We start from the raw sequence: 23,291 nt of genomic DNA on the forward strand, positions 1-23,291 counted from the left end.
CGAAGTCATGCTTTTAACTGTTAGGCAGGATTTTTGTGGGAGAAGGATGGAAGTAGTAAAAGCTTCAAGAAAAAGCTCACTGGAGTGAGTTGCACAGCTGTATTACAAAGAGCTTGGTTGACTCAAAGGGACATGCTGGGCCATGGATTAATGGAGACCAGAAAATAGTTGTCTCTTAGGGCTAGGTTATGTACTCTCTTTCTGATTAATCTTCCTCAGTCGCTGATTTGATCATGACAAACTGGTTTACTCAGCAGTCTCATAAACAAGACTCTTCCAAGCACCTGCCTGTCCTTCCCATCTCTCTGAAGCCCACTTCTCTCAAGGGCTTCCCCACCTCATCCCAGCCACAGCAACTTGGGGGCACTTGGGTTCAAGGACTTTGGCAAGAAATCACACACTGCACTGGGTCTCTCTTGTATCTTTGCCATAAAATGTCTTCGTTTTACGTCATTTACTGTTTCTGGCGCTTATAATTTATTTCCAAGTAGACTGGCCTCTGTGAACTTCCCACAGGCAGGAACAGGAATCCACTCAGAGCGGTCGTCCTTTTTCGCCGGCTGGGTTCTTCTTGGTTCATTCCTAAATCTTATTCCCACACATCATTTTGCTTTTCTTGAGTTTTCCTTTCTCTGACTCTCCACCACCCATGCCTCCTCGTTAAACATTCCCGTAGCCTTTATTGTCGACATCCCTCATTACGAAAGAATCCCAAGTGCTAGTACAGGGTCTGCACACAGAATACAGGGTTTAAAGCAGGGTCAATTACTAGACAGCAACTAGGGGCCAGTGCCGGGCGAGAGTTGGAGGTGACAGGTTTCCACTCCGCACAGCGGCCGGCAGCACCTGGGCCTCCCCCAGGTGTGGGGACAGTGACCCGGTCGCGCGCCCGTGCGCGGCCTTCCATGCGCCCCAGTGCCCTCCGCCCCGCCCCTTTCCCCGCTCGTCCCGCCCCTTTCCCCGCCTCCTCGCGCTCGCGGCACAGGTTGCTCGCCCCCGCGGTCCGCGCGGGGCCGCGCCTCGCCGGCTCCTCAGCTTCCAGCCAAGATGGCGGAGAGCGGCGAAGGTCCGGGCACCGTCCCAGAGCACGAGCGGATCTTGCAGGAGATCCAGAGCACAGACACCGCCTGCGTGGGGCCCACCCTCCGGTAAAGCTCTCATCCTCTCGGGATCTCTGGCTGCCCCCTCCGGCCGCTCGTCAGGAAGCGGGCGGGTCTTCTGCCGTCGGCCGCGCGCGAAGCGGCCCGACAGGTGGTGCGCGAGGAGGCGGGCGGCCGGGCGGGGGCCGAGGCGCAGAGGGCCAGGACCTGAGCCGGGACCGGGGCGGGGCGTCACGGGCGACTGCACCTGTCCGCGCGGCCCGCCTCAGCCGCGGGAGCTGTCACTGCGCAGCTGGAGGGTGTGGCTGCCACGGTGCCTGTGACCCCGGGAGTCGAGGCACCGCCCCGTTTTCGACGCCCCGCCCTGCCCCAGTCCGGGCCTGGGGTCTCGAGAACGCGCCTGGGGCTTCCCGGCTCGCGCGACGCTCCGGGGCTGAGGGCGGCTCCGCCTCGGGCGTGCCGGGGACGGAGGTGAAGTGCCGGCAGACGGCGGGACTGAGGTGCCGACTCGCGCGCAGGTGGAAACGCCGGCGCGCTGGGCTGCTGCGGGCGTGGGAGAATTGAAATTGAGCGGGAGTCGCCGGCACCATTCTCTCTACTCCCGCGCCGCCAGAGTGGGCGAGGAGGGAGCGTGGGCGGGAGGGGAAGAGCTGACGTTCAGGAACGCGCTGGTGTGACTGATCGTGACCGTGCGCTCGCCCGGCCAGCCTCTCTGGAGTCTGGGAAGCTTTTATTTATTTACGAAAGTTTAATTTTGCATGCATTTCCCCGTTTATTTTAAAAAGAATCTCCACCGTTTAAAAATAGTATAAGAACAATGAATATTCCAGACTGAGTATCTGTTGCCCTAGTAAATCCAGACACTCTAATGATCCATTAGAATGGTAGCCACTTTCTTCAAGAATGAGTGCCCTTTAAATATAAGGCTTCATTTTTCAGTGTGATAATAATGAAATTATTATTCACTTAGGGAACTTGGAACTCACTGTGCTTTTGTCATTATTATGTGGATCTGTGGTTGTAGTACAAAGTGAAACCAGTTATGGTGTAAATCCACCTTGCCCTTAGAGTAGGTAGACTTGGATTCTTGGTTTACACTAGTCTTACCACTGATGAAGTGTGCGGTCGTGGGCAAAAATCATTTAACTTCTCTGGACCTCGATTCTTTATTTGTAGACAGGGGAGGGGGTACGTGTTTAGACACCTAGAAAGCCCAGGAATTTGAAGACCTTGCCGATTTGTTCACTGCTGTGTGCCTAAGCATGTGGTAGACACCTGATACATTTTTGTCACATGAAGTTCCCCCTATGATATAAGTATGATTAGTGCATTTCCTTAATTTTCCAATACAACACTTTTCATAAAACTGCATTTGCTAATGAAAGTTGAACTAATACATTTAAAGGAAGCTTTGTTTTCCTCACTGCATGGTGAAACTGAAAGAGTATAGTGTGTGGTATAGTTATTACAATAGTCCATTTTTGAAAATAGTATTGATTAGGAAGGAGGTGCTTCTTCTTGAGAAAATGTGCTAGGCAGGATCCTTGAAAGCAGGTGAAATTAATTTAGAATAAAAATTTGAACTACAGTTGACTCTTGAACAATATGGATCTGAACTGTGTGGATTCACTTATACCTATAATATTTTGATAGTAAATACAGTGGTAAAGAATCTGCCTGCCAATGCAGGAGACGCAGGAGACTCAGGTTGAGGAAGATCCTGGGTCTAAATGATTCCCCAGAAGGAAATGGGAGCACACTCCAGGATTCTTGCTTGGGAAATCCATGGACAGAGGAGCCTGGCGGGCTACAGTCTATGGGGTCACAAGAGTCAGACACAACTTAGCGACTAAATAGCAACAACTGTGGGGACTGCTGGGGTAGGAGTTGGGTGCCCAGTTGACCCCAGGTGGGGGGAATTAAGATCCGGAAAGCCTCGTGGCTCGGCCAAAGAGAAAAAATACATACATACCTATTGTGATACTACACGATCCGCAGTTGGTTGCATCTGGAAATGTGGAACTTGGGGTATAGAAGAACCCATTGTATGGACAATAAGTTATATGTGGATTTTTCACTGCATGAAAGGTCCTCGACCCTGATCCCCTCATTGTTTCAGGGTCAACTGTACACTGAGAGATTTTTGTAACACAAATAGAATATATGTGTTGGTGGTGTTATCGTTCTGTTTTGCTGGTGACGTTTGTATCACCTACTCACTTTGTTGAAACCCACACTCTTCTCTAGTGAACTACACTGACTCATACTTACTCTATATATACACTTGTCATCTCTCATTTGCAAGCAGGCCCTGCACACATATGTGGAAGGCACTGCTAGCAGTCCTTTCTCTTGAACAGAGTTTAAGCCAATGCTGTTTTTTTCCTGAGGTTTCACTGAGTGAAATGCTAATACTAAAGTTTAAAAATACTCATTATGGGAAAATTTAAATGTTTTAAGAAGTAAAAAAAAAAAAAAAAGTAAGGAATCCCCTGGTAGTCTGGTGGTTAGGACTGTGTGCTTTCACTGCTGAGCCAGGTTCAGTCCCTGGTCAGGGAACTTAGACCCTGCAAGCCTCTAAGTGCAGCCAAAAATAAAAATAAAAGTGAAAAATAAAGATTAAAAAGACTGACCGTACCACGTGTTGGTGAAGTTGTGAAACAACTCGCATTCTCTGTATACTGCAGTGGGAATTTCATAGATGCTGTTTTTCAGATTGAGGTTATTCCCTTCTAGTTTGTTGAGTGTTTTTACTATGAAGGAGTGTTGAATTTTTTGGATGCTTTTTCTGCATCTGTTGAGATGATCATGTGGATTTTGTCTCTTATCGTATCAAAATGGTGTTTTATATTAATTGATTTTCAGATATAAATCAACCGTGCATTTTTGGAATTAATCCCACTTGATCATAGTGTATAATCATTTTTTATATGTTACCAGATTCCATTTGTTAGTATCTTGTTTAGGGCTTTTGCATGTATATTCATAAAAGCTATCTGTCTTTTATTTTCTGGTGATGTCTTTGGTTTTGGTATGAGAATAATACCTTATTGGTTAGTGTTCCTCAATTGAGATGAATGTGTTTTTATTTCTCCCTTTATTTATGTGGTGTACCATATTTATGTATATATGTATGTAATGTTGAATCACTCTTACATTCTTGGAATAAATCCCATATGGTCATGGAATATAATATTTTTAACATGTTAGTTTCAGCTTGCTAATATTTTATTGAGTGTTTTTACATTTGTGTTCATAGGGGATATTGGTACCTAGTTTTCTTTTTTTGTGATGTCTTCAGCTGGCTTTGGTATCAGAGTAATGCTGGCCTAATAGAATGAGTGAGGAGTGTCCCTACTCTCCTGCTTTTTGAAAGTTTGTGTAGGAATAGTATTAATTTTTCTTTAAATTGATGGTAGAATTTGTCACTAAAACCATCTAGCTTTTCTTTCTTGGAAAGTTTCTGATTATTGATCAGTCTCTTGTTATAACAAGTCTGTTTTGATTTTCTATTCTTACTGCATCAGTTTTGGTAGTTTGTGTCATTTTAGAAATTTGTTCATTTTGTCTAGGTTATTAGGTTGTTAAGTATAAAGCGGTTCATATTCGTGTGTGCTCAGTCTGACTCTTTGGTGACCCCATATTCTCTAGCCCACCAGTCTCCTCTGTCCATGGGATTTCCCAGGCAAGAATACTGAAGTGGGTTGCCATTTCCTTCTCCAGGAGATCTTCCTGACTCAGGGGTCAAATCCACATCTCTTGCTTGGCAGGCAGATTCTTTAACATTGAGCCATCTGGGAATCACAGAATTGTTCATAGCATTCCCTTATAACCTTTCTTATTTCTGTAAGACTGGTGGTACTGACTTTTCCTTTACTCTTTTCTATTTATTTCTTTGGCTGTGAGGGACTTAGTTGTCACATATGGAATCTAGTTCCCTGACCAGGGATTGAACCTGGGCCTCTTGCATTTGGGAATCAGAGTCTTAACCACTGGACCATCAGGAAAGTCCCTCTTTTACTCTTGATTTTAATAATTTGTGTCTCTCCTTTTCTTAGTCAGTCTAGCTAAAAGTTTGTCAATTTTATCAACTTTAGCATCATCTCATAAATTTTGGTATTGTGTGTTTTCATTTTTGTTCATTTCAAAGTATTTTTAAAATTTCCTTTGTGGTTTACTCTTTGAGTCATTGCTTATTTAGAAGTATGTTGTTAAATTTCAACATATTTGTGAATTTATCAAATGCCTTTCTGTTACTAATGCCTAATTTCATTGCATTTGGTCACAGATCATATTTTGTATGATTTCAATCCTTTTAAATTCACTGAGGCTTGTTTTATGGCCTAACATGTGGTCTGTCCTGGGGAATGTTACATGTTCACTTCAGAAGAGTGTGTATACTGATGTTATTGGGTGGAAGATGCTATAGATGTCTGTTAGGTCTCATTAGATTATAGTTGTTCAGGTCTTCTTCTTTCCTCCTTTGGACTGTAACCCACCAGGCTCCTCTGTCCATGGGGATTTTCACACAAGAATATTGGAATAAGTTGCCATTTCCTCCCTCCAGGGGAACTTCCCCACGCAGGGATCGTACCTGCACCTCCTGAGTCTCCTGCATTGCAGGTAGATTCTTTACTGCTGAGGCATTGGGGAAGCCCATAAATGTATATTTCTTGTTGTTCACTTGCTCAGTTGTGTCTGATGCTTTGTGACCCTGTGGACTGCAGCATGCCAGGCTTCCCTGTCCTTCACCATCTCCCTGAGCTTGCTCAAACTTGTATCCATTGAGTCAGTGAGACTATCCAACCATCTTGTCCTCTGTTGCCCCCTTCTCCTCCTGCCTTCAGTCTTTCCCAGCACCAGGGTCTTTTCCAGTGAGTCAGTTCTTCTCATCAGGTGGCCAGAGTATTGGATCTTCAGCTTCAGCATCAGTCCTTCCAATGAATATTCAGGGTTGGTTTCCTTCAGGATTGACTGGTTTGATCTCCTTCCAGTCCAGAGGACTCACAAGGGTCTTCTTCAACACCACGGTTCAAAGGCATCAATTCTTCAGTGCTCGGCCTTCTTTATGGTCCAACTGTCACATCCATACATGACTACTGGAAAAACCATAGCCTTGACTAGACTTTGTTGACAAAGTAATGTCTCTGCTTTTTAATATGCTGTCTAGATTTGTCATAGCTTTTCTTTCAAGGAGCAAGAGTCTTAATTTCGTGGCTGCAGTCACCATTCAGAGTGATTTTGGAGCCCAAGAAAATGAAGTTTGTCACTGTTTCTATTATTTCCCCATCTATTTGCCATGTAGTGATGGGACTGGATGCCATGATCTTAGTTTTTTAATGTTTAGTTTTAAGCCAACTTTTTCACTCTCCTCTTTCATCAAGAGGCTCTTTAGCTCCTGTTTGCTTTCTGCCATAGGGGTGGTGTCATGTGCATATCTGAGGTTACTGATATTTCTCCTGGCAATCTTGATTCAGCTTGTGCTTCATCCAGCCCGGCATTTCACATGATGTATTCTGTATATTAGTTAAATAAGCAGGGTGGCAATATACATTCTTGATGTACTCCTTTCCCAGCTTGGAACCAGTCCATTCATTGTTCCATGTCTGGTTCTAATTGTTACTTCTTGACCTGCATACAGGTTACTCAGGAGACAGGTAAGGTGGTCTAGTATTCCCATCTCTTTAAGAATTTAATACAGTTTGTTGTGATTCACACAGTCAAAGGATTTAGTGTAGTCAATGAAGTAGAAGTAGATGTTTTTCTGGAATTCCCTTGCTTTTTCCATGATCCCGCGGATGTTGGCAATTTGATCTCTGGTTCATCTGCCTTTTCTAAATCCACTGTGAACATCTGGAAGTTCTTTGTTTACCTACTGTTAAAGTCTGGCTTGGAGAATATTGAGCATTACTTTGCTAGCATGTGAAATGAATGCAATTGTGCAGTAGTTTGAACATTCTTTAACATTGCCTTTCTTTGGGATTGGAATGAAAACAGACCTTTTCCAGTTCTGTGGCCACTGTGGAGTTTTCCAAATTTGCTGGCATATTGAGTGCATCATTTTCACAGCATCATCTTTTAGGATTTGAAATAGCTCAATTGGAATTCCATCACCTCCACTAGCTTTGTTCGTAGTGATACTTGTTATATATTTCTGATTGATTGACTGTTTTACATTATAAAATGTTCCTTTTTATCTCTGGACTTATTTATTTTTTAAATTACTTTTTAAAGTCTGTATTGAATTTGTTACAGTGTTGCTTCTGGTTTTTTATGTTTTGGTTTTTTGGCCCTGAGGCATGTGGGTTCTTAGTTACCTGACCAGGGATTGAATCCTCACCCCCTGCATTGGAAGGTGAAGTCTTAACCACTGGACAACCAGGAAAGTCTTCTAGACTTGTTTTTAAGTTTGTTTTGTCTGATATTAGTAAATCTACTCTAGCTTTCTTTTGGTTGCTCTTTGTATGGTATGTCTCTTTTTATCTTTTTACTTTCAACCTATTTTTATCCTTGAATCCAAAGTGTATCTCCTATAGATAGCATATTGTTGTTTATCCAGTTTCATAACCTGACTTTTAAAAAATATAATTTTATTTATTTTATCATTTTTGACTGTGCTGATTCTTTGTTGCTCCATAGGCTTTTCTCTTGTTGTGGTAAGTGAGGGCTCCTCTCTAGTTGTAAGTGTGCAGGTTTTTCATTGTGGTGGCTTCTCTTGATGCAGAGCATAGGCTCTACGGTGTGTGTGGGCTTCAGTAGTTGCAGTTCCTGGGCTCTAGAAGACAGGCTCAGTGGTTGTGGCACATGGGCATAGTCTCTGCACAGCAGGTAGGATCTTCCTGGATTAGGAATTGAACCCATGTCTCCTGCATTGGCAGGTGGATTCTTTATCACTGAATTACCAAGGAAGTCCATAATCTCTTAACTTTTGCCTGTACTGTTTTATCCATTCATGTTGAATGTTAATATTTATATAGTTGGATTTGTATCAGTCGTTTTACTTTTTGTTTTCTGTATGTCTCATTTCTTTTTGCTCCTCTGTTCCTTTTTTTCTATTTTCTGTTAAGTGAATATTTTCTAGTGTAATATTTTAGTTACTTTAATGATTTTTCTAGTATTTAAAAAATTGATTTCTTAGTCATTGCTCTCAGAATCAGTTTCAGATTATTCTAAATTAATTTCAGTGAGATTCAGAAATACTCTATATAGAGGGCCTTCTTCAATGAACAATGAGTAAAAATAGAGGAAAACAATAGAAAGGGAAAGACCAGAGATCTTTCCAGGAAAATTGGAAATACCAAGGGAACATGTCACATAAAGATGGGCACAATAAAGGACAGAAATGGTGGACACCTAGTAGAAACAGAAGAGATCAAGAAGAGATAGAAAGAATACACAGAGGAACTGTATAAAAAAGATCTTAGTGAACCAGATAACTGTGATGGTATGGTCAGTCACCCAGAGCCAGACATTCTGAAGTGTGGAGTCAAGTGGGCCTTAAGAAGCGTTACTGTCAATAAAACTAGTGGATGCAATGGAATTTCAGTGGAGTTATTCAAAACTCTAAAAGATGATGCTATCAAAGTGTTACACTCAATATGTCAGCAAATCTGGAAGACCCAGCAGTGGCCACAGGACTGGAAAAAGTCAATTCTCATCCCACTTCCCAAGAAGGGCATTACTAAAGGATGTTCAAACCATCAGACGGTTGCACTTGTCTCCCATGCTAGTAAGGTCATGCTTAAAATCTTGCATGCTAGGCTTCAGTATTACATGAATCAAGAACTTTGAGATGGCGCATCTGGGTTTAGAAAAGGCAGGGGAACCAGAGATCAAATTCCCAACACTTTCTGGATCACAGAGAAAGCAATGGAATTCCAGAAGAACATCTACCTCTGTTTCGACTATGCTAAAACCTTTGACTGTGTGGATCATAACAAACTATGGAAAGCTCTTAAAGAGATGGGTATATAGACCATCTTACCTGCCTCCTGAGAAATCTGTATGTGGGTCAGGAACCAACAGTTAGAACCCTGTATGGAACAACTGATTGGTTCAGGACTGAGAAAGGAGTATGACAGGGCTGTCTGTTGTCACCCTGTTTATTTAACTTATACACTGAACACATCGTGAGAAATGCCAGACTGGGTGAGTTATAAGCTGGAATCAAGATACGCGGGAGAAACATCAACAACCTCAGATATGCGGATGATACCACTCTCTTGGTGAAAGTGAAGAGGAACTAAAGAACCTCTTGAGAATGAACCTCTGAGAAAGAAGGAGGAAAGTGAGAAAGCCAACTTAAAACTACATATTAAAAAACTAAGATCATGGCATCTGGCCCCATTACTTCATGGCAAATAGAAGGGGAAAAGGTGGAAGCAGTGACAGATCTCCTCTTCTGGGGGTCTAAAATCACTGCAGATGGTGACTATAGCCATGAACTCAGAAGATGATTGCTTCTTGGCAGGAAAGCCGTGACACACCTAGACAGTGTGTTGAAAAGCAGAGACATCACTCTGCTGACAAAGGTCCATATAGTCAAGGCTATGGTCTTCTCAGTAGACATGTACAGGTGTGAGAGCTGGATTGTAAAGATAGTAGAGCACCAAAGAATTGATGCCTTTGCACTATAGTCCTGGAGAAGACTCCTGAGAGTCCCTTGGACAGCAAGAAGATCAAGCCAATCAGTCAGTCTTTAAAAAAATCAACCCTGAATATTCATTGGAAGGACTGATACTGAAGCTCCAGAATTTTGGTCATCTGATGTGGACAGCTGACTCATTGGAAAAGTCCCTGATGCTGGGAAAGATCAAGGGCAGAAGGAGAAGAGGGCGTCAGAGGAAGAGATGTGACTGGATGGCATCACTGATGCAATGGACATGAACTTGGGCAAACTCTGGGAGATGGTGAGGGACAGGGAAGCCTGGCCTGCTGCAATCCATGGAGTCGCAAAAAGTCGGACACAACTGGGTGACTGAACAATAACAACATAGCTCTAGTCCCTCTTTCCCTCTTTTGTGGTATTATTGTTATATCTTATATCTATATATATTACAAATCCAACAATATGTTGTTATAATTCTTACATATAGTTTTTTATCTTCCAAAGAAGCTGAGGGAGGGAGAGCAAGTATATTTATAGAGTTTGTTATGTTAGCCTTATTTACCATTTATGAATCTCTTCATTTGATGCTGAGTTTTTGGTTGTGTTGTTTTCTTATTCCAGTACAGCTTTGCTCCCACATTTGTGCTGTTATTTTCAAATATATTTCTATAGTTAAAATATATATTGTTGTCAGTACAGTTATGTACATGTTGTCTTATGCAGTTGCTTTTTCAGTCAATAAAAGAAGAAAGATGCATTTATACTATCTTAAAGAAAAATCATGTATTTAACTGTGCCAGGTCTTACTTGCCCTGACATGTAAGATCTTTAATTGTGGCATGTAGGATCTAGTTTCCTGACTAGGGTTAGAACCTGGGCCCCCTCCATTGTGAAAAGTGGAGTCTTAGCCACTGGACCACCAGGGAAGTCACTGTAGTGTCCTTTATAGTTACACAGTTATCTTTACTGGTGTTTGTGTTGTGTATGTGTGTTCATAAATGTGTTCATATTGCCATCTGGGAACACTCTTAATTATGAAGGACTTCCATTCATATTTCTTTTAGGACTGATCTGCTGTTACCAATTCTCTCAGCTTTTGTTTATATGCAAGTGTTCTTATTTTACCTTCATTTTTCGAGAGAGAGAGCTTTGTTAGTTATAAGATTCTTGGTTGGCAGTTTTTTCTTTTCGCACTTTGAATATATCATCCCATTGCCTTTTGACCTGCGTTTTTGCTGATGATAAGTCAGCTGTTAATCTCAGTGGGATCCCCTTTTATGTGGTTCCCCCACCCCCACCCCCTTGTTGCTTTCATGATTTTCCTTTTGTCTTTCATTATTTTACTGTGTTGTGTCTGGGAATGAGTTTCTTTATGTTTATTCTTCTTGTAGTTTATTGATTATCTTGGATATTTAAATTAATGTTTTTCATCAAATTAGGGAAATTTTAGCCATTGTTTCTTTCTTCTTTCTCTTTACTTTGGTACTCCCATCACATATATGTTGGTATGCTTAATGGTGTTCACATTTTTCTGAAGCTCTGTACAGTTCCTTCATTCTTTTTTCTCTCTGTTGTTTGGATTACATTTTTCTGTTGGTCTGTGTTTAAGTAGTCTGTCTGTCTTCTGCCAGTTTATATCTGCTGCTGAGATCCTTTAATGAGTTTTTGTTTCTGTTGTTGACTTTTCAACTCCAGAATTCCAACTTGGTCATTTTTATAATTTCTCTCTCTGTGTCACAAATATTTTATTAGACACTGTCATCATACCTTCTTTCACTACTTTAAGCATGATGTTCTTTAGTTCTGTGAACATACTACTTTGAAGACTTGGTTAACTCTACCAGCTAGGCCCTCTCAAAGAGCCTGTTTCTTTTCCTGTGTGTGGGTCAGAGTCTCCTGTTTCTTTGCCTGTCTCATAATTTGTGGTTGAAAACTGGAAAATTCAGACAGTATAGACAGTATATTGTATCAACTTTGGATACTTAAACCCACCACCTGACCACCCTCTGGGGCTTATTTTTGTTTGTGTTTGTTAATTAATGGCTTGGCTGTACTATTTTAATCAAGTGTGTTTATTTTCCTCACAATGTGAAGTCTCTGCTGTGGCTCCTCAGAGGGCACAGTCTTGGCACATAGTCACTCTGAAATGACAGTGTTTTAAGTAAAATTCTCTTTGTCTCTTTCCCTGATCTCTCTGTTAAGTTGTCTTCCTATCTTGGTATCACACTCAGATATTAGATTCCAGTAATTGCTGACTGGTTGCTTTATTGTTTTCAATAGTATCCAGGGGCATAAGTTATTTCACAGTCTAATTTAGTTAAATTTGGTCCCTTTTCCCTTTTACCCCCCTTATGCAAGTGATTTGTTGAGGCAATATGTTCAGATGAAACTTGCAGGAGTGAGGAAAGTAGGATAGGGAAGAGATCAGTGAATCTGTGGGTTCAGCTTAAGTGTAGCTTCAGCCTGATTCCAGGAGAAGCTCTGGAGTTAGAATGATGTCACAGAGTTGTTGCACTTTGAGGCACTGGAGCTGAACTTTTGCTCCCACATCCAGCAATCTTTCATTGGCTACAGGCTGCCCCAAGAGTGTGTGTGCTGGCAGGGGGGACATACCTTCCCAGGCATTATAGGGCAAAGTGCCTCCAGCTTGCAGTTCTCCAGAGAAGAGGGTAGCTATGAGCCCTTAGCTGCTGGGAGGTGAATAGCACCACCAGGGATCTACTATACACCCCAGCAGCTAGAACACATTAGATCACACTTAGTAAATTTGAAGGAATAAATGGACAAAATTTTCATTTATCTTTCTATTTCATGAGCTTCCCTTGTGGCTCAGCTGGTAAAGAATCCACCTGCAATGAGGGAGACCTGGGTTCGATCCCTGGATTGGGAAGATTCCCTGGAGAAGGGAAAGGCTACTCACTTCAGTATTCTGGCCTGGAGAGTTTCTTAATGATTTTTCTAGTGGATTAAATCCCCTGATCTCCCCAGTCTTGACTTTTAAATGTTAATTAAAAATTGTGGTAAAATATATGTAACGTAAAATTTATCTTTTTAAATGTACAATTCATGTCATAAAGTACATTCACATTGCTCTGCAACCTTCACCACCATCCATCTCCAGAACTTTTTCATCTTTCCAAACTGCAACTGTACACGTTTAAATGGTGACTCCCCATTGTCCCTTCCTACCAGCCCCTTGTAACTACCAGCATACTTTCTAGAATATGATTGCTTTAGATGCCTCATATATGTGGAATCATATAATTGTCCTTTTGTGACTGGCTTGTCTCACTTAACATTATGTCATCAAGGTCCATGCATGCATGTTGTAGCTGTGTCAGAATTTCCTTCCTTTTCGAGGCTGGATAGTGTTTCATTGTATGTATATACTACTTTTTGTTGATCCATTATTTGTTTGCTTAGATTGCTTCCAACTTTTGCCTGTTGTGAATGCTGCTGTAAACATGATGTACAAATATGTGTTTGCAGTGTTAGTTTTTCAGGCCAGTCTCTGAGGTTTGTTCTGATCACCGGTGGACTCTTCACATTTTCTGTGGTTCTTCTTGGTAAACTGACTGATTATATAACCTCTCTCTATTTACCAGGGAGAAGGGCACAGTTCTTGAGGTGCTGTGTTCCCCCTTTGCCTGGCAAAGTAATAAAGCCATTCTTTCTTCTGGCTACAAGATGAAAGTGAAAGTTGCTCACTGTGTCTGAATCTCTGTAACCCCGTGGACTGTAGAGTCCATGGAATTCTCCAGGCCATAATACTGCAGTGGGTAGCCTTTCCCTTCTCCACGGGATCTTCCCAACCCAGGGATCGAACCCAGTTCTCCCGCATTGCAGGTGGATTCTTTACTGGCTGAGCCACCAGTGAAGCCCACAAGATGAAATAGAGCTTACCCATAACAAGGCTAGTCCAAAAGGCAGAATCTCAATTAACATTGTGCCACAGGCAGAGCCTGAGGCAATAGGGAAGGATTCCCTGGTTTTGTTCATGTGAGCTCTGTAGTGGTAAAGAACCTGCCTGCCAAGCAAGACTTGGGTTTATCCCTGGGTTGGGAAGATCCCGTGGAGGAGGGCATTGCAACCCATGCCAGTATTCTTGCCTGGAGAATCCCATGGACAGAGGAGCCTGGTGGGCTACAGTCCAGAGGGTCACAGAGAGTTAGAAACAACAGAAGTGACTTACCACAGCTGGTCAAAAGTACTGATACACATACATCAACAAGCAACATTAAACCTTATAGCTCAGTGTCTCTTGCATTTAGAATTGTGTTATTTTTAAGTGCCTGCTTTTCTTTAAGCCAATTAAATAGAGCTATTTTACAAATTAATGTAAATGCCACAGTGTCCAAAGGCAAAGACACATTCTGAGACATACATATATCCAAACAGACACAAGGCTTCCCTGGTGGCTCAGTTTGTAAAGAATCCGCTTGCAGTGCAAGAGATCACCTGCAATGTGGGAGACTTGGGTTTGATCCCTGGGTTGGGAAGATCCCTCTGAGAAGAAAATGGCAACCTACTCCAGTATTCTTGCCTGGAAAATCCCATAGACAGAAGAACCCAGCAGGCTACAGTCCATGGGGTCACAAGAGTTGGACACAACTTAGAGACTAAACTACTATCACCCAAACAGACACATTATGAAATCTCATGGCTTCATTTCCCAGACTTAGTCAAGAGTCAGTAATCACAATATAAAACTCACTAGTTTATAATAACAGTTGGAATAAGTAAAAAATTTTAAAGGCTTCTTTTCCTATTTTTTTCCCCCTCCTCAATTTCAGGAATTAGAGATGGTCTAGATAAGTGACCCTGAGAGCCATGGTCTCGAAGCATAGGGGGAGAAAAGCATTTTCTCTTAGTCAGTTTCCAAAAACTTTCAACTTATTTTCTTTGGAGTCTAAAGAATATTGTGGCCACACAGTCAAAAGTCACTTTTTGTTTTCTTTGGTCATAGTTTTGAAGTAGGAGGGAAGGAGGCAGGATACAGCTTTTGAAAGAGTGACATAGCCCAAGGATATAACATAAACTGATTAGAATCAAACGGGTCCAAGATGGCAGACAGGTCACTTTTGACTAGACCTTGATCCTCAATTAGCAAGCTAAATGACACACCCAGGGGCGCCATGACAGTTCTAAGGCACCATCAAAAGACCAAAAGGTGTGTGGTGGCCCAGCTCCTGCAAATCTCCACCCCTTCCCTAAAGTAGTTTGAATAATCCTCCCATTCAGCGTTGTTGTTGTTCATTCGCCCAGTCATGGATTGCAGCACACCAGGCTTCCCTGTCCACCATCTCCCAGAGGTTGCTCAAACTCATGTCTGTTGAGTCAGTGATACCATCCAACCATCTCATCCTCTGTCATCCCCCTTCTTTTCCTGCCTTCAATTTTCCCTAGCATCAGGGTCTTTTCTTATGAGTTGGCTCTTCGCATCAGGTGGCTGAAGTATTGGAGCTTCAGCATCAGTCCTTCCAATGAATATTCAGGGTTGATTTCCTTTAGGATGGACTGATTGGATATGCTTGCAGTCCAAGGGACTCTCAAGAGTCTTCTCCAGCACCACAGTGCAAAAGTATCAATTCTTTGGCACTCAGCCTTCTTTATGGTCCAACTCTCATATCTGTACGTAACTACTAGAAAAATAGCAGCTTTGACTTGTAGTACAGAACTTTGTTGGCAAAGTGATGTCTCTGCTTTTTAATATATGCTGTCTAGGTTTGTCATGGCCTTCCCTGGGGTCTCAGTGGAAAGACTCCACCTCCCAAGCAAGAGATGTGGGTTTGAGCCTGGGAAATCCCATGGACAGAAGGGCCTAGCAGGCTACAGTCTATGGGAACTTGAAGAGTTGCACATGACTTAGCGACTAAACAAAAACATAGATTTATCATAGCTTTCCTTCCAGGGAGCAAGAGTCTTTTAATTTCATGGCTGCAGTCTCTGTCCGCAGTGATTTTGGAGCCCAAGAAAGTAGTATCTGTCAACGCTTCATACTTTTTCCTCTTCTCTTTGCCATGAATTGATGGGACCCAATGCCATGGTCTGTAGAGAGGAAAATGAGACCAAACTCAGATAAACAGGGAGTCAGTCAAGTTAAATGTATGTTGCCACTTGTGTTTTCCTCCTAGGAGACCTTTAAAAACTAAAGCAGGGGGACTTCCCTGGAGGTCTGGTGGTTATGAATCTGCTTTGCAATGCAGGGGATGCCAGTTCAATGATCCCTTGTGCCATGGGGCAACAAAGAGCCCGAGTTCTGCAACCAAGACCCAGCGCAGCCAAGAGTTGGACATGACTGAGCGACTTCACTTTCACTTTTCACTTTTATGCACTGGAGAAGGAAATAGCAACCCACTCCAGTGTTCTTGCCTGGAGAATCCCAGGGATGGGGTCGCACAGCGTCGGACATGACTGAAGTGACTTAGCAGCAGCAGTAGCAAAAAGAAAAAGGAAGAGTTCCCTGGTGGCCTCAGTTCAGTTCAGTCGCTCAGTTGTGTCCGACTCTTTGCGACCCCATGAATCACGGCACACCAGGCCTCCCTGTCCATCACCAACTCCCGGAGTTTACTCAGACTCATGCCCATCGAGTCGGTGATCCCATCCAGCCATCTCATCCTCTGTCGTCCCCTTCTCCTCCTGCCCCCAATCCCTCCCAGCATCAGGGTCTTTTCCAATGAGTCAACTCTTTGCATGAGGTGGCCAAAGTATTGGAGTTTCAGCTTCAGCCTCAGTCCTTCCAATGAACACCCAGGACTGATCTCCTTTAGGATGGACTGGTTGGATCTCCTTGTAGTCCAAGGGACTCTCAAGAGTCTTCTCCAACACCACAGTTCAAAAGCATCCATTTTTCGGCACTCAGCTTTCTTCACAGTCCAACTCTCACATCCATACATGACCACTGGAAAAACCATAGCCTTGACTAGATGGCCCTTTGTTGACAAAGTAATGTCTCTGCTTTTTAATATGCTGTCTAGGTTGGTCATAACTTTCCTTCCAAGGAGTAAGTGTCTTTTAATTTCATGGCTGCAGTCACCATCTGCAGTGATTTTGGAGCCCAGAAAAATAAAGTCTAACACTGTTTCCACTGTTTCCCCCTCTATTTGCCATGAAGTGATGGGACCGGATCCCATGATCTTCGTTTTCTGAATGTTGAGCTTTAAGCCAAGTCTTTCACTCTCCTCTTTCACTTTCATCAAGAGGCTTTTTAGTTCCTCTTCACTTTCTGCCATAAAGGTGGAGTCATCTGAGGTTATTGCTATTTCTCCCGGCAATCTTGATTCCAGCTTGTGCTTCTTCCAGCCCAGCGTTTCTCATGATGTACTCTGCATATAAGTTAAACAAGCAGGGTGACAATATACAGCCTTGACGTACTCTTTTTCCTATTTGGAACCAGTCTGTTCCATGTCCAGTTCTAATTTTTGCTTCCTGACCTGCATATAGGTTTCTCAAGAGGCAGGTTAGGTGGTCTGGTATTCCCATCTCTTTCAGAATTTTCCACAGTTTATTGTGATCCACACAGTAGAATTCTGCAAAATTCACTTTCACTGCAAAATCGATCCCTGGTTGTGGAACCAAAAAAAAACCAAAAACCCCTCAAGTGGAGGTGAAGATCTCTGGCAATGCAGTTTCCTGTTTCTGCCAGGTGAGTCCACTGGGAATTTTGATGAAACCTCCAAAACTATTAGAAGATAATTTTTAAAAATGATAAAATTATGCCCTGCATGCAGATAGTGAAAGAAAGAAAGTGAAGTCAGTCGTTCAGTCATGTCTGACTCTTTGCGGACCCCATGGACTGTAGCCTACCAGGCTCCTCCATCTATGGGATTTTCCAGGCAAGAATACTGGAGTGGGTTGCCATTTCCTTCTCCAGGAGATCTTCCCAATCCAGGGATTGAACCCGGGTCTCCGGCATTGTAGGCAGACGCTTTACTGGCTGAGCCACCAGGGAAGTCATACAGTAGTAAATTAATGCATTCCAAAGATTTTATTTAACTTATTAAATAATGAGGGAACCAATAATATGTTACAACTGTTTCAAAGGCAATGGCAAAAAAATGATATTGGCCTATGAGAATGCTGAAATAGATATATCAATAGGCATATAATTGGTCAGTATCTGCAGGGCAATAATCAGTTGCATTCCACTGGTAAAAGTGTGTTACGTTTCTATGGGCAAGAGTAACTTGCATCACTATCAGTTTCCAGCAATTTACAGAAATGTAAAATAGTTCAAAGACAATGAAAGCCACAGATAATCTAGAAGGGTGTGCTGGATGGAACATTCAGTGATTGTTTTCTGTTATTCAAAATATTTCAAAATTTTCAAAATTATTCAAAATATTTTGTAATTCTTGCCACTAGTTGGAAATTTTTTAAAAATTTTCTCTTTTACTACGCTGATGTGTTTTTTTTGCCATGCAAAAGTTTTTATGAAAATAAAATTCATCAATCTTTCCTTTTTGCTTGAAACTTTTCCATGCTACTAGGTTATAGGGAAATCCATTCATGTTTTCTTTTGGTAATTGTATGGTTTTATTTTTTACTTTCACATTTCTGATCCTTTTTGAATTTTCCTGGACTATTATGTGCTTTTTTCTTTTTTTTATATGACAAACCAGCTAGCTATCTTAACACTTCTTATTGAAAAGTATATCTTTTTCACATTGATTTCAGATGCTGCTGTTATCATTTACTGAATTTTTATATGTGGTTGGTCTATCTCAGATTTTTTTAATCCTGTTCGTTGTCGACATGTTTATTCATGTGCTGTATACCATTATAACATTAATATGCTTGAATTTATTAAGGCATTTCCTGCTTTTGAAATAGTCCTGTCTTTATAGAATAAATCACATTTGTGTCATAGTGAATTGCTCTTTTAGTGTGCCATTGAATTCTGTTTGTGCATATGCTTTTCAGGATTTTTTTTTTTTTTGGCACTGATATTCATAAGTGAGATGGTCTAGTTTTTTTGGTGTGGTTTTCCTCACATCATTGAATCAATGTTGTGCTCATCTCATTAAATAAAATTAGAAGTTTTCTTTCTTTTTCTGTGCTTTAGAATAGTATAATTATCATTGATTATTATTTAACCTTTAAAGGTTTGTTAGAAATTACCTGATGAAATCAACTGAGTCTGGTGCCTCTTTTTTTTTCTTGTATGAGCATCTTAACTCATTTCTCTGTTTTTTCTGTTACAGTTGGTTTGTGTTACACTTTCTGTTTAGAGAGTCAGTAAGTTGTATTCTTTTGAATTATCCATTTCTTCAAATTTATTTGAATGGAGTTGTGTAATGTAGTCTCATGTTAAAATTTCCTTCAGTTTTTGATGGCTTGTTTTATCCCCCTTGTCAGTTCTGATTTAGAATACAGTATTTGTGATTTCACTCATTTTTTCCTTGATTAGGTTTGTTAGTAGTTGATCTATTTTGACTTTAAAAAAAAAAAGTCTCAGGATTTATTCAATCAGTAGTTTATTTTCTAACTCATTCCTTTCTGCCTTTATATGTAATGATTTATTTCTTCTGGCTTATTTTATTCTTTTTCTAGCTTTTTGTGTTTTGTACTTAATTCATTTATTTTGTTTTATTGAGACAATTATTTGATGCTATTAATTTTTCTCTGGTGACTGATCTAGCTTTATCTTATATATTCTGATATTTTTTCCTCATTGCTATTTTAAAGAAATTCTGTTTTATTTTTATATTTTCAGTTTTATCCAACCGCTTTTTTAATAGTATGTTTTTTAAAAATTTCCAAATGTGAAGTCTTTTTTATTTTAAAAAAATGGCTTTTATTTTTTAATTTTATTTCACTACAGTTAGGTAAATCTATTTTCACTAATCCTATTCTTTGGAATTCATTGAGGTTTTACTATTTGTGGCTTAATACATGGTTAGTTTTCATGAGTGTTTCATGTACTCTTAAAAATAAAGCATATCCTTTTTTATATTTGAGTTCTCAGTTTTACACAGACTCTTTATTAAATAAGTCGGTTATATCTTCTTTCTTTCTTGAACTGAGAGAGATGTGTTACTGTCCCATTTTATTAATTTGTTACTCTCACTTCTTACATCTCTTAGAGGTCCTGTTTTATGAACGTTTGTTGCTAAAGTTTTGAGTATTATGTATTGGGTATAATATATACTATATCTATATCTTGAACTGTAGTTTTTAGCATAGAGTATACAGGTTATAAGTATAAAGCTCAATTTATTTTCTATTTTGTTTTCCATGATGAATGGTAGTTTTTGTTGTTTTGTTTTTGGCTGTTTTGCTGACAAGTCAATCTTAAGCGAATTTCTCCTTAATTATAGATTAAAACTGCTGTAAAGGACTTTGGTAGCACATATAGATGAGAGATCTTAAGTTATTAGGCAAACTGCACTTTAGATCTGCTATAGATGGTTTGATATTTTTGTTGAACTTTCTAAATTTTTCTAGGGAAATAGTCCACCTCTGCATACATTAATCTGCTTAATTGTTTAAACTTTTTGAATTAAAGTTTACTTAGCAATTCAATTTGTTACCCTAGAGGAGAAATTTAATTTATATGTAATATGTGTTTTCCATTTCTCATCTTTAGCTTTTTACCAAGTAGCACAAAAGTCAACAGGAAGAGACATCTTGGTCAGGAGTGTAAAAACAGGAAGGAGGAAGTCTATTGCAAATCTGTGTTAGCTGATTATCAATTCAGATTTCACCATAGAGGATGTCCATTAACGATCATCGTTGTGCTGTGTTGTTAACCAGAATTTCAGTGAGTGTTAATGTCAGTATTACAGATGTCAGTCCTAGTTATAGGAAGTAATGTTAACGAACAGACTGCACTAGGCCCTTTCCTATGCATGGAAACAGGATACTATTAGTGAGAGCAAGTTTGAGAAATTGCACATAGAGGGAAACAAGGCAAGTAAAATATAACATCAAAAATATAGAGAAAATCATCTTTATTTTTTTGCCTGTGCTTGATCTTGATGCTTTGATTGGTTGTATGATCCTTTAAGATATGAGTGTATCCTTTTTTTAAAAAAATTAGGGTATGTCAACTCTGTCATTAAAATATTGTTTGACAGAATACTTTCAACTGAATTAAAGGAAACACCTGGACGTTATTTACTAAAGTGTTCTCTAAGAGCGCATGTAGCAAACTAGATAAAATATTTAATGGGAAAAGAGTGAATATTTTGTGAACAAGAAATCTTTTTTAGCTTTCTTTGGTGAAAGAAGTTGAATTCTTTGCTTATACATGTCTATGTTTATACACTCTTGGAGTTGCTAGTTCTGTTACTCTGTAGCTACAAGATACCTACTTGATTTAGATACCCAACAATATTTTAGGATATTTAACTTATCCTGAGTTCTTTACTTGGCCATGAAATATTGTGGATGTTTTAAAGAAATTAAAAGTGTTGTATAAAAGCTAGATGGCATTATATTATTATTGTTTTTTATTATTACTCTAGAGGCCTGTTTGACATTTTCTTTTCCTCAAACATCTGTTTATTTAAACTGCGCTTTTATTTCTGAATTATTTTGAAATAAATATGCTTCCCAGCATTTTGTATATCATGGCACAAATAGAAAGTTAGAATGAGAGTTGAGATGACTGTTATTGTGGTATGCCTGTAACCTATTCATTTGGGAAGACATGCTCTAATACGTTAGTCAGATAAGGGGGTTTGTCAGCTCCTCGTAATTGTAAGAAGTTGTGTTGTGTAGGTGTGTGCATGCATGTATGTCTTAGTTAAGGACTTTTTGTTTTAGTTTTAAGTACCAAACCAACTTGAATTAACTTAAGAAAAAAAAAATGAAAAGAAAAAAAATAGAAAGTTACTGGGTATCCCACAGAAATACTTCTCCAAAGACTGAAACAGAGAAGTAGAAGACCGTATTTCTTTCTGTTTCTCCATGCTTCATTCTGTCTTCTTTATTCTCTGAGGTCTGGCCTTCTCTGCTTCTCTTTGCCCTTGAGGAGGATGACCACGTACAGCTTCTATATGTCATAAGCTGACTATTTCTGAATTCTGCTTCAAAATTCCTGAAAGAATGTGTCTGAAGCAACTCAGATCAGTTGTTCACTTCTGGTGCAGTGCAGTCTGATGAGAAGAGGTTGTACTGCTCGTCCAGCCTTGTGGATGGTCAGTAGTTTTCAGATATATGCAGTTGTGTTTGTGCACTTTTCTAGGGAGAAGATATGTAACTTTTATTAAAATCATAGAAGAGTCTTGCCACTTCCAGACCCCTGCCTAGATAAAAATTAATAACTACTCTTAAGAGTTAGGATAGAATTCCCACCATGTTCAACAGGTATCCTTTGTATCAGTTAAACTGTTTGTCTTTTTCACAAGGCTGTGTTTTTTTCCTGGCTGTGTCTATCATGATTGAATTCTTTCCTCCTTATTTCTCCACTTACTCAGTCTCCTGCCTATCACTGAATTCCCTTCTTAGGTCATATTTCCTTTATGAAATCTTGGCATCTCAGAGCACTGCATTCTATATGGAGGTATATAATTATATATATACACACACATGTATGTATATTTTCTGTCTGAATTCTTATAACTTGGATTTTTAAAAATGCTACACAGTGTTATTTAGTTGTATGTCTTAATATGTATATTTTATTTCTTTCTTGTATGGCTGTGTTGCACAGCTCTCAGGATCTTAGTTCCCAACCAGGGATTGAATCTGGGCCATCCAGTCAAAAGTACTGAGCCCTAACTGCTGGACCATAGGGAATTCCCTGTATACTTTAAATAAATGTCCTAAATGTAGGCCTGATCTAATAGTCTGTGAGGCCTATTATTGTCGTGCATCCCTGATTAGTTCCAACTCTGTAGTATAGCATAATGCCATGGGTACAATAGACTCTCAGTAAATATTTTTTGAATTAAATTAATGAAAAACAAGAACCTTCATTATAGAAAACTTGACTATATAGAATAGGAGAAAAAAAATCACTTTTTCCCTACGGCTTAAGGATAATCAAAACTCTAGTCATTTTTAATATTAGAAACAACATGCTACTTGTTGAATATTTATTGGTTATGATATTCAACATTTTAAATGTTGAATTTTGTTAAACATTTGATAATGAAGTTTCATCTTGTTTTCTCTGTTTGTTTGATTATCTTCTAATTGTTGCACATTTAGGTGGTTCTTAATTTTTTTGTGAAATAAAATAATTTCTTAGGATCTTTGTTCCTGGAAGTGAAAATAATCAAGTAGTAAATAATAGGTAATAGGGCTTCTCAGATGGCTCAGTGGTAAAGAATCCACCTGCCAGTGAAGGAGATGCAGGGGATGCAGATTTGATCCCTGGGTCAGGAAGATCCCCTGGAGTAGGAAATGGCAACCTGTTCCAATATTCTTGCCTGGAAAACTCGACTGAATGACTGAGCACACCAGTGAATGACTAAGCACACAGACATGCACAAATAATAGGTAACAGCTAACATTTTTGAATATTTACTATATTCCACTCTTTAAAATACTTGTTTCTGTTATTTCATTTAATCTTCATGAGAAGCGAATGAGGTGCCCATTTTGCAGATGAAGAAATTGAGGTAGAGATAGAT

General features: G+C 40.0%; 1 protein-coding gene across 6 annotated transcripts in view; it reads left to right on the plus strand.

Annotated features, from left to right (window-relative positions):
- The first annotated feature begins 991 nt into the window (after positions 1-991).
- EXOC6 (exocyst complex component 6) overlaps positions 992-23,291 on the plus strand; it is a 180,080-nt gene continuing 157,780 nt past the window's right edge. For 5 of the 6 annotated variants that reach the window (XM_061162191.1, XM_061162195.1, XM_061162192.1 and 2 more), the window contains exon 1: positions 992-1,148. In XM_061162191.1, the coding sequence (XP_061018174.1) occupies positions 1,048-1,148 (101 nt within the window). In that variant the 5' untranslated portion in view covers positions 992-1,047. Of the gene's footprint in view, positions 1,149-20,600; positions 20,620-23,291 lie in introns of those variants that run through there. The other variant, XM_061162194.1, reaches the window with a different exon arrangement.

This window comes from Dama dama, chromosome 15 (assembly GCF_033118175.1).
Source record: "Dama dama isolate Ldn47 chromosome 15, ASM3311817v1, whole genome shotgun sequence".
NCBI lineage: Eukaryota > Metazoa > Chordata > Mammalia > Artiodactyla > Cervidae > Dama > Dama dama.